The sequence below is a fragment of the Nansenia antarctica genome (genome assembly GCF_963989245.1).
Source record: "Nansenia antarctica genome assembly, chromosome: 1".
Lineage (NCBI taxonomy): Eukaryota > Metazoa > Chordata > Actinopteri > Argentiniformes > Microstomatidae > Nansenia > Nansenia antarctica.
Window position 1 is genome coordinate 34962347 of NC_137674.1, and position 18258 is coordinate 34980604.

Sequence of the window (18258 nt, forward strand, 5' to 3'; positions counted from 1 at the left end):
GGGAGAGAGAGGGACTTAACGCCTTTCTCTTTGACACACTGACATGTCCATGTACTTCATTTACATTTTGGCCATTTAGCAGACGCCTTATTCCAAAGCGACTTACAATCGATACATTTGACTAAATAAGTGAATCATCTATCCATCAAGTCAGAGCAGGAAAAAGTAATCTATGCTCAGGCCTGGGGCCATTAGCAGTCATCGTGCTAGAAGAAGGAAGATTAAAAAAATAGAAATATGACACAGAGGAGAAACAGTACTGGGGGGTAGTTGTAGTAGGTACTATGGTACATTCACCTCAAATCAAATCGATGGTATCTTTAACAGTCAGGTGTGAGAGGAATTGTATTTTACCTCAGGCTTCAAGAACACTAAGATCATCTGTTGCAAGTTTATTAGAGGTTCCCAGCAACAGTCAGAAGAAGATCGGGAGCGCAGCCGTTGCCAACTATGCCCCAAAGCTTTGGAACACACCTTTAGAGATCAGGGAAGCCAGCTCACTAAATATTTTTTAAAAGAAAGCTAAAAACGTACTTCTTCAATTTAGCCTTTAACTAGCTCATCTGCCCCTGCCTGCTGCTCATTTGCCAGCTGCTGTTTTATATATATTCATTTTATGCTGGTATATGTTTTTATCCTGTTTTAAAGCACTTTGAGCTGCATTTCTTGTATGAAAGGTGCTATATAAATAAAGCTTTACTTACTTACGGCAAACAATACATAGTACTGGACCTGGTCCAGAAGAACTGGGGACTCACACAGTAGAGGGATAATGGATGAGGGTTCTCTTCCACTTACCCTTCTTCCACCCAGGTTCCTGTGAGGTCTCCTCCTGCGTGGGTTTTGGGCCTCCTGCTTTTACACTACATGCATACACCCCTCACACATACAACACACATACATACACCCCTCACACATACAACACACATACACCCCTCACACATACAACACACATACATACACCCCTCACACATACAACACACCCCTCACACATACAACACACATACATACACCCCTCACACATACAACACACATACAACACACCCCTCACACATACAACACACATACATACACCCCTCACACATACAACACACATACAACACACCCCTCACACATACAACACATTTACATTTAAATTTTTGGCATTTAGCAGACGCCTTATTCCAAAGCGACTTACAATCAATACATTTGAATACTAAGCATGTAATCCACCATTCGTTGCAGGAAGAGTAATCTAGCTCGGGCCCGCTGCTATCCCTATTTTTTTACAAGGGGGGCAATAGAAGTTCTTAGGGACACAGTAGAGGGGAAAGCAGGTGTCTTTAGGAGACGTAGTGGTGAGGGTCAGAAGATGTCTCAGGAGGAGCAGTTAAGATGTAACCTGAAGAGATGGGTCTTCAGTCTACGACGGAAGATGGGTAGTGACTCAGCCGTTCTGACGGCCGTGGGGAGCTCATTCCACCAGCGGGGAGCCAGTGTTGTGAAGAGACGTGATCGGGCAGCCCGACTGCTGTGTAGAGGAGGTGGGGCCAGTCGGCCAGCCGAGGTGGAGGAGCGGAGTGAGCGGGCAGGGGTGTGGGGGGTTACCATTTCCTTCAGGTAGGCAGGGGCTGTCCCTTTAGCTGCCTGGTATGCAAGCACCAGGGTCTTGAATCTGATGCGAGCTGCTATCGGGAGCCAGTGCAGGGTGCGAAGGAGAGGGGTGACATGCGAGTATTTGGGGAGGTTGAATACCAGCCGGGCAGCAGCATTCTGGATGAGCTGCAGAGGTCTAATGGCTGAAGCGGGGAGCCCAGCCAGGAGTACATTGCAGTAATCCAGGCGGGAGATGACCAGTGCCTGGGTCAAGAGTTGCGCTGCCTCTCTGGTAAGGAATGGTCGTATCCTTCTGATGTTGTAGAGGAAGAATCTGCAGGAGCGAGCCGTTGCTGCAATGTTCTCCGCACAGGATAGTCGGTTATCCAGGATCACTCCAAGGTTCTTGGCTGTCAGGGAGGGGGTTACAGTAGAGTTCTCCACTGTGATGGAGAAGTCTTGGAGAGGGCAGGCTTTCCCGGGGATGAAGAGGAGCTCGGTCTTGTTAAGATTGAGCTTGAGATGGTGGTCAGCAATCCAAGTTGAAATGTCAGCGAGACATACTGAGATACGGGTTGCCACATGTACATCAGACGGGGGGAAGGACAGGAAGAGTTGAGTGTCGTCTGCGTAGCTGTGGTAGGAGAGCCCATGTGAAGAGATTACCGAGCCAAGAGACTTGGTGTAGAGGGAGAAAAGTAGGGGCCCTAGGACAGAACCCTGGGGTACTCCAGTGGAAAGGGTTCGTGGAGAAGACAGCGATTCTCTCCAGGTCACCTGGTAGGAGCGGCCCGCCAGGTAGGAAGAAAACCAGGAGTGTGCGGTGCCAGAGATGCCCAGGTCTGAAAGGATGGAGAGAAGGATCTGGTGATTGACTGTGTCGAAGGCAGCAGACAGGTCAAGGAGAATGAGAACAGAGGAGAGGGAGGAAGCTTGGGCAGAGTGGAGGGCTTCCGTGACAGCAAGGAGCGCAGTCTCAGTGGAATGCCCAGCCTTGAAGCCGGATTGGTGGGGGTCTAAGTGATCCATCTTCCGGTGATAGTCAGTCAGTTGTTTAGATGCCGCACGTTCAAGGGTTTTGGAAGGGAAGGAGAGAAGGGATACAGGTCTGTAATTGTGGACAGATGATGGGTCAAGGGTAGGTTTCTTGAGGAGAGGCTTGACTCTGGCTATTTTGAAGGCCGCTGGGACAGATCCTGTGGATAGGGAGGAGTTGATTAGGGTGGTAAGGTAAGGATATACATACATACACCCCTCACACATACAACACACATACATACACCCCTCACACATACATACACCCCTCACACATACAACACACATACAACACACCCCTCACACATACAACACACCCCTCACACATACATACACCCCTCACACATACACCCCTCACACATACAACACACATACATACACCCCTCACACATACACCCCTCACACATACAACACACATACATACACCCCTCACACATACAACACACATACATGCACCCCTCACACATACACCACACATACATACACCCCTCACACATGCAACACACATACATACACCCCTCACACATACAACACACATACATACACCCCTCACACATACAACACACATACATACACCCCTCACACATACAACACACATTTAACACTCACTCACTCACTCATGGCATACACTACTGATTCTTATCCATATTCATATACATACGTTATTTACTTTAATTCGCTCTATTAGGATAATAAAACTTAAGTTTTCTAAGTTGAACATGTGTGGACTCCCTTCTGTTTGCCACTACCTTCGGGTTTGTGACAAATTGGGTTAAGTCATTTTAGCATCTAGTCTAGTGTCTAGTGTCTGACCAATGACCGACAACACTGTTTCTGTATCAGTTATGAGGCTCTCAGGTAAAACCACTCAGGTGCTGATAGATAGGAGCCAGGCTTAGTGGCGTGGTGCTAAGGTGGTGCTAATTATAAGCTTGGGGATTTACCATGGAGAGTTTGTTCAGCTGGGGGGGCTGAATAACAGGTAAATGGGATTGACGTTAGCACCAGAACTGAGGTAATGGTGCAGTCGCCAGGCAACCATTCATTCATACGGTATGTATGTATAGCACAAGCATACGTTGTAGATTTATATCAAATATGCTGAGAATTGAAGTCTGTATCTCTACATTCTGGGAAATCATAACTAACAATTCAGTCTGCCTGGGGACCATGCCAATGACTTGTTGAGCAATAACTCTCTGAGTCTAGCGTTTCCTGTCACCACATAGATTAATGATCTCATAATGGGTGTCGACTTTGTATATAAGGGTGGTGCTCAGCGAAGGAGGGGGCTCTGGATTTTGCAAACTCTAGACTGGTCTCATGTAACTTTATTAATAAAAGGCTTCAAGCTAAGTTGATCAATCTCCTTGTGTTCAATATTCAATATCAATAGAGAAGAAACCAGATGAAATCACTGACACATACTTCCTGGTTTAATGACATTCCTTTTCTTACATTCACCTCTGATTGGCTCTTTTCTGACAATTAAGAGAGGCTGCGTTCGTAGTAAATTCGCTCTGAGAGGGTTCAACGTCATAAAGGGACCAAGTAATTTGATTGGACAAAGAGGCATTCCCTGTGAGTGCTGATCAGATTTCCAGATCGAATTTAAGAACGCAGCCAGAAAGTGTACAATGAAAAATGCTGAAAAATATGCCTTCTTTCTAATTCCCAGTCAGACACAGAGAGAGCACAGCAGCTACTGTAGTATGTTTATTCAGACAGCTGGTTATCATACAGCAACTGTCAAGCAACGCAAATAAGGAATAGAACTCCATATAACTCCAAATAAATCCATACAGTATAATATGCACAAATAACCTTAGTTTTCCTGAAAAGTTTGATGTACAAAGCCAACTTATTTTTTTTGTTTTTTAGAGTGATATTATAGTGTCTTATTATCATATTCTTCTCTCCAATAAAATGTACATAATTAATTGTCTTAAATAGAATATTGTAGCATGTGCTCCCATTCACTTTGTGAAATTATTCAAATGTGTACGTACAGTGATTTAAGTATTGCTGGTATGAAAGCTTTCTGTCGCCAATATGCTATGACCTAAATATATTTGATTATCATATCCATAGCAAAAATGTGATTATTATAATTATAATCCAGGTTGTATGGATAGCTAGTTGACAATGTTCCCATACACGACTCCTTTAGGGACTTAAGACAACATTTAAAGCATCTAATGAATGCGTTTGGATGGTCAAACATATACATGTATGTTGCGAGAGCTTTTTCTGATTTGAAATAATTTTACCTAATTTTTACCTTCTTTTTTTTTTATACCAACAACGCTTTTATCCAAAGCGGCTTACAGTTAGAGATTCCACTCCAATCTCCCTGGAGTAATTTAGGGCTAAACCAGTGGGCACACTAGTGGTGGTGTTTCCCAGGTGGGATTTGAACTCATGACCGTTCTGATCACCAGTCCAAATCACTATCCACCAGGCGACCACTACCCCCACACGGTTTGACAGGTGTCTACCGGCGGTCGTAATGGCAGAATACATCAATGATGACGGAGATTTCAAGACAGAAAACGAAATACACAAAGATCGTTATATGGATGAAGATCTTTTTTTCCCAAAAATAAATCATAAAATAAGCAGTTTTGTTCAGACAGTAAAAATACTGAATTAATCCATAAACTTCCGCTTTACACCGGTATAGAAATCGCTTGTATATCCATACATGTCATATCTATCAATATGTTTGTTTTCATTGAATAAGAGTGACGGTCAGAAGCATGGGCTAGGAGCCAACGTAAAGGAAGCATGATCCCAAAAGCCATTTCCAAAAAAAGAGTTCAATCTTTACCCTCCGACCCCTGACCCAAAGTTATCCAATTCCCATATCTTTAACCTTTATCGTAACCTTATGAAGTCTTAAAACAAAGGAAAGATTGCAGATAATTCACAGCATCGAGAAGGAGAGGTTTTTAAACACACCAGCTGATAGATGACAGGTGCAGATGAACATTGGGGGGTGGATTACACATGTTTTCATGTTATTTGAATAATAAACTCCTTTGGAAAGAACTCTCAGTCCTCATCAGTCTTCTCAGAGCAGAACAATCAAAATAAAACAAGGCTACTTCGGTTCCTACCCCCCCCTCCTCATCGGCCCTCTCTGTACCAGCTTCTCTGCTCTCTCTCTGGGGTCCCGCGGGAGGGAATGGCTGCTCGGGGGGGGGGCACCACTCCAGGAGAGAGAGAGAGAGAGAGTGTGTGTGTGTGTGTGTGTGTGTGTGGGTGTGTGTGTGTGTGTGTGTGAGAGAGTGTATGTGTGTGTTTGTGTGTGTGTGTTTGTCAGGGGCAGTGCTTTAGGCTGTGCCTCGTGCACTGACCGTACCCAGACACCCCTGGGTGGCCCCCACCCTCAAAGCATCAGACACACCTGCTTTTACAAAAATGTTATGCTGTTTTCAAATGAAATGAAACAAAAATATCCTGCTCTTTTTATGCTTTTAGAATTTGTTTGCCCCCCTCCCTCTCAGAGCATCTGCCACTCCAGGGCGAACATGACGTTGACCACCTCCAGGCTGCGGGCGATCTCCTCCAGGATGCAGTGCTGCTGCCACAGCTGGTGCAGCTTCCTGTAGCGCTCGGGGCAGAGGTGCAGGGGGTTCCCCCTCCTAGAGACATCACACACATGGGGGGTCAGCAGTGATACAGGGGTTCCCCCTCCTAGACACATCACACACATGGGGGCTCAGTGATACAGGGGGTTCCCCCTCCTAGACAGTCACACACATGGGGGGTCAGTGATACAGGGGGTTCCCCATCCTAGACACATCACACACATGGGGGGTCAGTGATACAGGGGTTCCCCCTCCTAGTCACATCACACACATGGGGGGTCAGTGATACAGGGGTTCCCCATCCTAGACACATCACACACATGGGGGGTCAGTGATACAGGGGTTAAGAAAATACAGTATTTTGTAGCTTTTGCCGGAGAAATAAATAAAAGAATATTTTTCAGTCATAATTTGTCTGCAATCTCAATTGTATCATGAATCGTATCGAATCGTGAGTTGAGTGTATCGTTACATCCCTAATGGGCAGTGATACTGGGCTCTCATTACATTTCCTTTCTCAGACTCCCAACTCAGATACTGGTTAGCAACCAAGGCTACAAACTCAGTCAACTCCTTTATTCCTATAAAAAATAATATATCCTCTTCTTCCACAACGGGGCATAAAGCGATATGTTATGTAGTGACAGAAAAGCTCTGCCAGAGAGGGAGAGAGTCTTACCCCAGCTGTGGGTCTGTCTCCCCGTAGTCGTCCAGGTAGGGGGCAGGGTAGGTGCTGCCTCGGGTCTTACTGGCCATCAGCACGATCTCACACTCTCTTATCCTGGCGGGCGGAACAACCACAACAACAACACAACTCTCAGCTGGCAGAACAGAACAGAAACCCAGGCGTGCCGCAATAACACTGTTCAACTCCTCCTCCGGCTGGCTCCATCAGGGTGATCAGAGTCAGGCTGGGGGATCTTACATCCCACTGGACTGTTCTTACTGTATATTTCAGATGTCAATTTTTTTATTTTATTTTTTTTAAATGTTATTCTATTATTCAATTGTCACTTCATTTTGTTGTTGTTGTTTGTGTTCTGAGCTTCTGTAACACCTGAATTCCCCCTCAGGGATGAATAAAATACTAAAATAAAATAACATCTATCTGTCTGTCTATGTGGCACATTGGCCTCTGGCCCTGAACCCACCTGAGGAACATTCCCACCCCGGCCCCCCGCTGGGCCCCCCCTGACCTTCCCGGCCCCCCCCCACCCACCTGAGGAACATCCCCACCCCGCCCCCTGAACCCACCTGAGGAACATCCCCACCCCACCCCCTGGCCCCTGAACCCACCTGAGGAACATCCCCACCCCACCCCCTGGCCCCTGAACCCACCTGAGGAACATCCCCACCCCCGCCCCGCAGGTGGCAGCGTGGGCCGTGCAGGCGCCAACGTCCTCCCCGTCCAGCTGGGACTGGCAGCAGTTGCTCTGGGAGCACAGCATGCTGCCACAGAACAGACACAGGGTGGGGTGCTTCCTCTCATCATCTGTGGACTTGGGACACCTGGGGGACAGAGAGGGTAGAGGAGTAGAGGACAGGGTAGAGGAGTAGAGGGGTAGAGGGGACAGAGAGGGTGGAGGGAGGGGGGCATCACAGGGTTTTAATCAATCAATCAATCAATCAATCAAACTTTATTCATATAGCACAAGTCATGCGTTGAATGCAACTCAAAGTGCTGAACATAAAATCAATAGTAATCATCCCTCATCATTCATCAACTTTATTGTCATTGCACAGAGTACAAGTACTGAGACAATCAAATTGGCATCTAACCAGCAAATAGTGGAATAGTTAGATTAGATTCAACGTTATTGTCATTGCAGAGTACAAATAGCAGACAAAGAAATGCAGTTTAGCATCTAACCAGAAGCGCAAATGGCAATATAAAACATGATATTCTGTAAAAACATGACAGTGATAGTGATACAGGTACAGTTTGGCAAGTATAATAGTTAGTTCACTAATCGTCCCAGACTGAGAGACTAAAAACTGATCCTAGACTAAAAACCATCTTCAATGGAGATCTTTACACTAAACGTGTGATTTAGTCTCAGGACTAAAGGCTTTATGCTTGGTCTGTGAAACCAGCCCTTAGAGCAGCACGGTCGGTATGGCGACACCACACTTACTGAAAGTGACTGGCTTGATTGAGGAGAGCGCTGTAATCCTCAGGAAGGTCCACTAGCCGATTCCTTTTCCTGGGATACCTGCAAATGTTCAAGTAAAATGGTAAATAGACTGATTTATATAGCACCTTATTCCAAAGAGCTTTACAATGGCCTCTCATTCACCCATTCACACACCCATTCACACATTAACGGCGGCAAGCTACCATGCAAGGCGCCGGCCTGCTCATTGGGAGCAATTTGTACACAGTGGATTGTGTACATAGCCTTTATTGATGTAAACCAGCTCCCTACCTTCTTGTGATTTTATGCTTTTTCTAAAATGTGTTTATTTTTTTTCCCTTTCCTAACACCAGGGGAGCCACCCCTCCTAAATTTCGTTGTTTGGTACCTGTACTGTAGCAATGACAAATAAAGTCCATTCCATTCCATTCCATTCCATTTGGGGTTCAGTGTCTTGCCCAAGGACACCTCGACACGTGGCCAGCCAGGGATCCAACCATCGATCTGCCAACCTTGTGATCATTAGACGCCTGCTCTACATCCTGAGCCACAGCCTCCCCAGTATTTGCAATATTCATATTATATTACGACTCAGTGGTTCGTATTAGAGGGTTGGTTGGTTGGTTGGTTGGTTGGTTGGGTGGGGGGGTGCGGAGGTGTAAAGTGAAGGGGGGGGGGGGGGGGGGGGGCTCACCTGATTGTCTGCATATCCCCTCTCAGGGCTTTGGTAACAGCTGGGTTCCCACACCACCTGACAGGAAGACAGGAGCCATCAATACACCACAGACAGTCTCTCTGGTGACCCGTTGTCATGGCGATACACTCCACAGCTCATGACTGATAACATCATCACGATTACATGATTGATTACATTGACATTAGATTAGATTAGACTAAACTTTATTGTCATTGCAGAGAGAGAAAGAGAGAGAGGGAGAGAGTAACAGACAACAGTTTGCAGTTTAGCATCTAACCAAAAGTGCTATAAGAACATGATATAAAAACATGATAGTGATAGGTATGGTATGGCAAGTACAGTAGTTTAGAGCCGTATATATACAGTTATGAAATTGATTGAAATTTACATGATCACAGGGATGATAAATTATTGAATGAGAGAGTATAATTATATACTGTATAATTATTGAGAGTACCTCTGTAGTAAGGGAGAAACAGTCTCCCTGTGTTCATGGAAGAGCTGGAACACGTTGGAGGGCAACGCCAGGTAACTACACAGCGCCTCCACCTGGTCTGGACAGGTAACTGCAGCAGAGAGAATACATGAATGGCTCAACATACAGTCAACACACACACAGGAGCCAGTATTCAATCCTCACACACACCACGCCAGTCAACACACACAGGAAGCCTGTATTCAACCCTCACACACACCACGTCAGTCAACACACACACAGGAGCCTGTATTCAACCCTCATATGTGACACGTCCTAATGCTTTGGTTCTCATATCGGCAACAAATCAAAATGTTCAGACTTTTCTTTTGAAACACGGAACTACGTTTCAACGTCATTGAGAATCACAACACAAACTCGCTAGTCAAGCCAAAATACTGCAACGCAAGGGATCGGGTGAGTAATCCCCCCTGCTACCTAGTTAACTAGAACACTACTTTACATTGTTAGCAGGCTCACAAAACAAGCTGTGTTGATTTTCAACAACGCAAAAATGTGTTCACATTTTTCTAAAGAAAAGTCTGATCATTACATCAGATCCCGACATGAGGACCAAAGCATTAGAACATGTCACATATTACACCACACCAGGCGAAGCCTTGTGCTACCTGCAGTACTGGAGAGGGCCTCCGGGGGGGGCACTCCTGTAAGGCAGTTGAAGAAGAGGGCGGCACAGCGCAGGAACGGCGTGACCCCTCTCCTCAGACGCTCTGCCACGGAGCTGCCAGACACGTCAGCCTTCAGCCTGGGGTCAGAGGTCAGAGAGACACCATGAGACAGATTAATTATGATAATTAATGATATTAAAGATAATCAGATTAAAGAAAACTATTCCAAGTTTCTGAAGAGCACAGTAAAGAAGCTATGGACAGAGTAAAAGTGTGTTTTGTACACAAAAGAAAATGTCTCGTGGACTGAGGTGGTCCGGTGGTCTATCACCACGGCCCACATATACTGTCTCTGTCCAATAAAAACAGAAAAAAATCTGAGTGGGTCTACCCCAGGGCTTGACTCTTACCTTTTCCCCAGGTAGCACTGTGCTACCATGTTGAAAAATGTAGTAGCACACCAAGAATTTCAGTAGCACAATGAAAATTGCGCCAATTTCGTCAACAACGACAACAAATTATCATAATCATAACATATCAAAATGATCATAACCGGCTCTTGGCCGTAATAAAAATGGAGACTCACACAATGTAAAGGGGAAGGAAGAATATTAATTTCAGTTGGCCCACGGTTCGGTATGAACCTCGGTTTTTGGGTCACGGTTCGTGTTTTTTTTTTTTTTTAAATGCTACTATTTATTTACAAACTGTTACTTTATTTTGCTTATACTTATGGAACTTTAACATTTAGACACATTCCAGAATATGACTGGTAAATTGTATAATATAAATATATATAAACAAAAAACACTTTCAAATGTAAAAAAATTACATAAACACTTTCAAATGTGACTTGCTGTTGACTGGAACTACGGATCATAAGCTTTCAAATGATGTGTCATACATTGAAATCCGAAAAAAGATGAAGTTCGAGTCATTTGAATGTTGTTAGACGTCAGGCACAAATAGGGTCAACCTCTTTGTAATGAAACCGGAAGCACACAGCGCTACGAGCTATGAGAGCTACCCATATACCCATTATGCGCATTTTAAGCGCATATAGGACTCCCGTGAAGCATTTCTGCGACACGCGTTTCTGTTCACAGTTTTCATTCCCTCATCGCTTATACACATAAGTTTGACTGCGCATGACAGTTCAGCAGCCTTTTAGTCGCACTGGTGCGATTGAATGTATTTCCAAGTCGCACAGAAATATATTCACTCGCAAATGCGACCAAAACAGTCGCACTGTCGAGCCCTGGTCTACCCCACTGTTAGGGCTTTCACACCGGCAGTGTCGGTCCATGGTCCACCGGCAGTGTCGGCACGGTCCATGCCACCCCCCCACGGCAGCAGACCTAGGGGAAACACTGCATTGCATCCACTCACTTACACTACTGATATACTGATTATCATAACTCACTGAATTATTGCCTTAGTTTACCTCAGTTATCTTTAATAAATACTTAATTATATATCGTTTATTTGGTGCGTGTCTACCTTTTTGTTATGGACCAGAGCCAGGTCGTAACACCCACTCTTAAAAATAAAAATAAAAAAGTGTATTCTTACCCGTCGGTACATTGTGACACGGCAGCGTAGAGCTCAGCAGCGGCCCTGCCCTCCTCCCCCTCCTCAGCCCCAGACACCCCGGGGAAGTCTGCACACAACGTCACCACACACTTTACCTCTCTGAGGTATTATATTTACATTTTTGGCATTAAGAAGACGCCTTTATCCAAAGCGACTTACAACAAGTACATTTGTCTAAGTAAATGAATCATCTATCCATCAGTCACCGCAAGAAACATTACCTGAGGAGGACAGCAGGACCTGTACCAGGTGAGCCATGGTGACCAGGTGCAGGATGTGCAGGTGGTTGTAGGCAGAGCTGACGGCAGAGGGACGCAGGTCTACCGCCTCCTCCTGGTAGAGAGCAGGAATGGACAGAACCAGCCCCACCTGACCCCCACAGAGAGAGAGGAGGGGTCAAAGGTTAACACTGTGTGATACTGTGTGATGTGATGAGGAGACAACACCAGCCCCAGAGAGAGTGAGGAGAGGTCAAAGGTTAAAACTGAAGTGGGTTGAAGTCCTACCTACCTACCTTTTAAAGAAACAACAACATGGAAGAACAACTGATATGTGATTACATTTACGGCAATTATCAGACGCCTTATTCCAAAGCGACTTACACTCGATACATTTGACTAAGCAAGTGAATCATCCACCAGTCGTAGCAGGAAGAGTAATCTAGCAGTCGTCGTGATAGAAGAAGAAAGAATGATTTTTTTTTTTATGTGATAAGTTGTTCTGGCACAAAATGACATCGGCGACGTGACTCACCAGAAGGTGGAAGAAGTCCACCTCTAGGATGGAAGGAGTGTTCTCTGAGCCCATGGTGGGTAACAAGGCTGGAGGGAGGGAGAGAGAGGGAGGGAGAGAGAGGGAGGGGGAGATAAGGAAGGGAGAGGGGGAGGAGAGTGAGGGGGGGAGAGAGAGAGAGAGAGAGGGGGGGGGGGGGGGGGAGGAGAGAGAGAGAGAGAGGGGGGGGGGGGGGAGGAGAGAGAGAGAGAGAGAGGGGGGGAGGAGAGAGAGAGAGAGAGAGGAGGGTAACAGCTATTACAAAGAGAACTACTGCACTGTCACACAGAACGACTTGATAGCGTGTCTGGGTGGTGGAGGGACATGAATATGTATCATGAACGTACCGCCCAGTATGTCTATGTATGTATCATGTACGTACCTCCCAGTATGTCTATGTATATATCATGTACGTACCTCCCAGCATGTCTATGTATGTATCATGTATGTACCTCCCAGTATGTCTATGTATGCATCATGTACGTACCTCCCAGTATGTCTATGTATGTATCATGTACGTACCTCCCAGTATGTCTATGTATATATCATGTACGTACCTCCCAGTATGTCTATGTATATATCATGTACGTACCTCCCAGTATGTCTATGTATGTATCATGTACGTACCTCCCAGTATGTCTATGTATGTATCATGTACGTACCTCCCAGTATGTCTATGTATGTATCATGTACGTACCTCCCAGCATGTCTATGTATGTATCATGTACGTACCTCCCAGCATGTCTGTATCGTGTACGTACCTCCCAGCATGTCTATGTATGTATCATGTACATACCTCCCAGCATGTCTATGTATGTATCATGTACGTACCTCCCAGCATGTCTATGTATGTATCATGTACATACCTCCCAGCATGTCTACGTATGTATCATGTACGTACCTCCCAGCATGTCTGTATCGTGTATGTACCTCCCAGCATGTCTGTATCGTGTACGTACCTCCCAGCATGTCTGTATCGTGTACGTACCTCCCAGCATGTCTGTATCGTGTACGTACCTCCCAGCATGTCTGTATCGTGTACGTACCTCCCAGCATGTCTGTATCGTGTACGTACCTCCCAGCATGTCTGTATCGTGTACGTACCTCCCAGCATGTCTGTATCGTGTACGTACCTCCCAGCATGTCTGTATCGTGTACGTACCTCCCAGCATGTCTGTATTGTGTACGTACCTCCCAGCATGTCTGTATCATGTACATACCTCCCAGCAGTGGTGTGCCGTCAGGGCCAGCAAGGCCTTCTCTGCTGGCCTAAACATCATCAGAATATACATTTTATTTTAATATATTTTTTCCACAAATATGTATTAATGATTCCCCATAGTCTATTCTCTTCATTTCATAGCTTTCCTCTTGGTTGCGCTGCTTCCAGTCTCCGATTGAGATTTGGAGGGCTGGCCTTTATGTTAGAGCTTTTATCCAATCAAAATGTGTTGCTAGGGGGCTCCAAAATCTGCCTGCCTGCACGTTAAGCGGTGCCGCGGATTCGACCTGTAACTTAACGTTGGAACGAGAAAACCTGTGGCGTTCCTAGTAAACCTACGTAGATGCGAGCAAAAGCAACAACGGAGCCTGCTGGAAGGCTCAATGATGTCAGCACCCAGCACGTCTTTTGATTGGATACGCACTATTGATACGCACTATTGATACGCACTATTGATATTCACTATTGAGATGCGTATATGCCGGTAGATGTGAAACTTTCGAAAGTGCGCAGGGAAACGGAGCATCACAACGAAAGCTTTCGTTGACTGATCGATAATACTGATCGATTGTGTCCTGTTTTTGGGTAAACAATAACTATCATTTAGGGGACACAATGAAAGCACCGAGTCCACAAACAGAGGAAACTACGTTGAGCTTATTTCTTTTCTGGCTGAAAACAACCCAGATTTACATTACCACCTGTCCACAAACAAAGTGTTTACTGGGACGTCAGGCAAAATACAAAACGACCTGATGTTTGCTATTGCTTAAGTGATGGGAGAAGAGATCAAAATGGAGATTAAAAAGGCACCCTTTGTCGCTATTATGGTGGACGAGACGACAGACGTGGGTAATGTAGCGATCTTAAAGATGTTAGTTTAACACTCTTCATTGTAAATGCGGATTTATTGATTAAAAATGCTTCGGAAATATTAATATAACTCTGTTGTACTTGTCTGACTATGTTAAGGTGATGCAACGCCCGGTTATACTGTGTTTCTGTCTAGTTTCTAGAGCCATGGCGTCATAACGATGGTATTAAGAGGTAGAATAATTCAGGTAGGAATGTGTCGGACATCACTGAAGGCCTAGGTGTGAAATGCACCGCCCGCCACTGCCTCCCAGTATGTCTGTATCGTGTACGTACCTCCCAGAATGTCTGTATCGTGTACAGTACATACCTCCCAGCATGTCTGTATCGTGTACGTACCTCCCAGCATGTCTGTATCGTGTACGTACCTCCCAGCATGTCTGTATCGTGTACGTACCTCCCAGCATGTCTGTATCGTGTACGTACCTCCCAGCATGTCTGTATCATGTACATACCTCCCAGTATGTCTGTATCGTGTACGTACCTCCCAGCATGTCTACGTATGCATCATGTACATACCTCCCAGCATGTCTGTATCGTGTATGTACCTCCCAGCATGTCTGTATCGTGTACGTACCTCCCAGCATGTCTGTATCGTGTACGTACCTCCCAGCATGTCTGTATCGTGTACGTACCTCCCAGCATGTCTGTATCGTGTACGTACCTCCCAGCATGTCTGTATTGTGTATGTACCTCCCAGCATGTCTGTATCGTGTACGTACCTCCCAGCATGTCTGTATCGTGTACGTACCTCCCAGCATGTCTGTATCGTGTACGTACCTCCCAGCATGTCTGTATCGTGTACGTACCTCCCAGCATGTCTGTATCGTGTACGTACCTCCCAGCATGTCTGTATCGTGTACGTACCTCCCAGCATGTCTGTATCGTGTACGTACCTCCCAGTATGTCTGTATCGTGTACGTACCTCCCAGCATGTCTGTATCGTGTACGTACCTCCCAGCATGTCTGTGAAGTGCTTCTGGATGACGGCCTGGGAGCTTCTCAACCGCTGGGTGGCAGAGAACTGGACCACCGCCTTGAGGCCCGCCAGCTGGAACAGATAGCAGAAGGGTTAGGGTTCGACACCCGCTCCACCACCACAGAGAACAGGGGGGGATTCCATTCCATTCCAAGGAAAGATTTTCCTTTAGCGACGTTGATGGAATACCCCCCAGGTCAAAACACCAGAGACACCCCATCCCTCTGGAACATATATAAACCCCTCAAAAAAAGTTTGGAAACGCTTTTTTGGTTGATTATTCCTCCCCTTTAATAATACCAATTGGTATTGTATTGTATATCGTTGGAAAGCCTGATTGGTCACCTTTACAATGAGGTACAACTTGTAAGGATCATACATTCATGGAATGAGTAACACAGCTAAACGTGTGGGTAGCGGCCCAAATTTTTTTGCCAAAATCCCCTGCAATATTCTTCTGTTGGTATTCACTCTCGTTTTGAGCTTCAAGTGCTGGCAGGTGTATGTCAGTCACAGGTGTGTGACTGGCACCTGAATGGCACCTAATTGACAGGAATTATATTCTGGGGCCAGTGGCGATCCCATATCTCCAGAATCTGGGACCTAACTCCATCCTCCATGATGACAACGCTCAGCGTTGATGACAACGCAAGCTGTTGTGACTGCGTATGGATCTTCCACACACTACTGAGGTCCCTGACAATGTAAAATTAATCAAGTGTAAAAATGGCCAATATGTGTTGTTTTTTCCTTATTACTGTGGGAGAGTGCAATCATCCAATCCACCAAGCAACTCAAAACGAGAGTGAATACCAACAGAAGAATATTTTTGGGCCGCTACCCACACGTTTAGCTGTGTTGCTCATTCCACGAATGCATGATCCTTACAAGTTGTACCTCGTTGTAAAGGTGACTAATCAGGCTTTCCAACGATATAAAATACAATACCAATTGGTATTATTAAAGGGGAGGAATAATCAACAAAAAAAGCGTTTCCGAACTTTTTTTGAGGGGTTTATATATTGAACTGCAATGTTTGCAGGAAAAGTGCTATACAAATAAAAGTTATTATTATTATTATTATTATTATTATTATTATTATATCTGACCTGTCTGTTCTGTAAAGAGCCAAACAGCGCCTTGTCCTCCTCCTGCAGCATGTTCTCTGTTAGGAGACAAACACATGGATGAGAACGTCACGCAGCATTAGGAGAAAACAGAGAAAAGATACGATGTTGACAACGAGACAAAGAAATTACAACATTTACATTTAACCCATTTAGCAGACGCTTTTAAAGCGACTTACAATTAGAGATTACAGGGACAGTCTCCCTGAGGTAACTTAGGGCTAACTTAGGGCTCTTACTCAAGGGAACACTAGTGGTGGTGTTCCCAGGTGGGACTTGACTCATGACCATGTCCAACTCACTATCTACTAGGCCACCACTACCCCTACTCACCACTGCTACTCTCTCTTCAAAAGATTGAAGAGAGAGAAAAGGACAGATGGAAAACAGTGTGTGTGTGTGTGTGTGTGTGTGTGTGTGTGTGTGTGTGTGTGTGTGTGTGTGTGTGTGTATATATATATATATATATATATATATATATATATATATATATATATATATATATATATATATATATATATATATATATATATACAGGGCTCGACATTAAGGCTTGTCCATATTTTACACTGCGTTCCAAATTATTATGCAAATTATATTTTTCTCAGATTTTCCTAAATAGTCGATGCAAATGACAATCAGTATAATTTTCAAGTCATCAACCGTTAGAGTATAATTCAAATTTTATTGAACAAACCTCCCAATGATAACAGTATTTTTTTTTTTTATAAAAAAACTCAAAATGCACTGTTCCAAATGATTATGCACAACAGAGTTTCAAAACATTTTATAGGTTGTAAAGAACTAAAAATGGTAATTTGATGAATTTAGGGTTAGGAGGTCATATTAGGAGGTCATATTTACTGAAATCAAAAGCTATTTCAAACAAAAACATCTTAACAGGTCAAGTTACATGTTAACATAGGACCCCTTCTTTGATATCACCTTCACAATTCTTGCATCCATTGAACTTGTGAGTTTTTGGACAGTTTCTGCTTGAATTTCTTTGCAGGATGCCAGAATAGCCTCCCAGAGCTGCTGTTTTGATGTGAACTGCCTCCCACCCTCATATATATTTTGCTTGAGGATGCTCCAAAGGTTCTCAATAGGGTTGAGGTCAGGGGAAGATGGGGGCCACACCATGAGTTTCTCTCCTTTTATGCCTATAGCAGCCAATGACACAGAGGTATTCTTTGCAGCATGACATGGTGCATTGTCATGCATGAAGATGATTTTGCTACGGAAGGCACGGTTCTTCTTTTTGTACCACGGAAGAAAGTGGTCAGTCAGAAACTCTACATACTTTGCCGAGGTCATTTTCACACCTTCAGGGACCTTAAAAGGGCCTACCAGCTCTCTCCCCATGATTCCGGCCCAAAACATGACTCTGCCACCTCCTTGCTGACGTCGCAGCCTTGTTGGGACATGGTGGCCATCCACCAACCATCCACTACTCCATCCATCTGGACCATCCAGGGTTGCACTGAAGATGAAAATCATCTTCATGCATGACAATGCACCATGTCATGCTGCAAAGAATACCTCTGTGTCATT

At 44.9% G+C, this 18258-nt stretch overlaps 1 protein-coding gene across 1 annotated transcript in view; it reads right to left on the reverse strand.

Annotated features, from left to right (window-relative positions):
- Positions 1–4357: 4357 nt before the first annotated feature.
- Positions 4358–18258, reverse strand: part of ubr1 (ubiquitin protein ligase E3 component n-recognin 1) — a gene marked incomplete at its 5' end in the record, with an annotated part of 44697 nt that continues 30796 nt past the window's right edge. Inside the window, 12 exons of the mRNA XM_080544473.1 lie at positions 4358–6257; positions 6883–6984; positions 7542–7712; positions 8339–8416; positions 9033–9089; positions 9493–9601; positions 10140–10276; positions 11712–11799; positions 11954–12101; positions 12486–12553; positions 15553–15649; positions 16687–16742. Of these exons, the coding sequence (XP_080400599.1) occupies positions 6116–6257; positions 6883–6984; positions 7542–7712; positions 8339–8416; positions 9033–9089; positions 9493–9601; positions 10140–10276; positions 11712–11799; positions 11954–12101; positions 12486–12553; positions 15553–15649; positions 16687–16742 (1253 nt within the window). The 3' untranslated portion in view covers positions 4358–6115. The remainder of the gene's footprint in view (positions 6258–6882; positions 6985–7541; positions 7713–8338; positions 8417–9032; positions 9090–9492; positions 9602–10139; positions 10277–11711; positions 11800–11953; positions 12102–12485; positions 12554–15552; positions 15650–16686; positions 16743–18258) is intronic.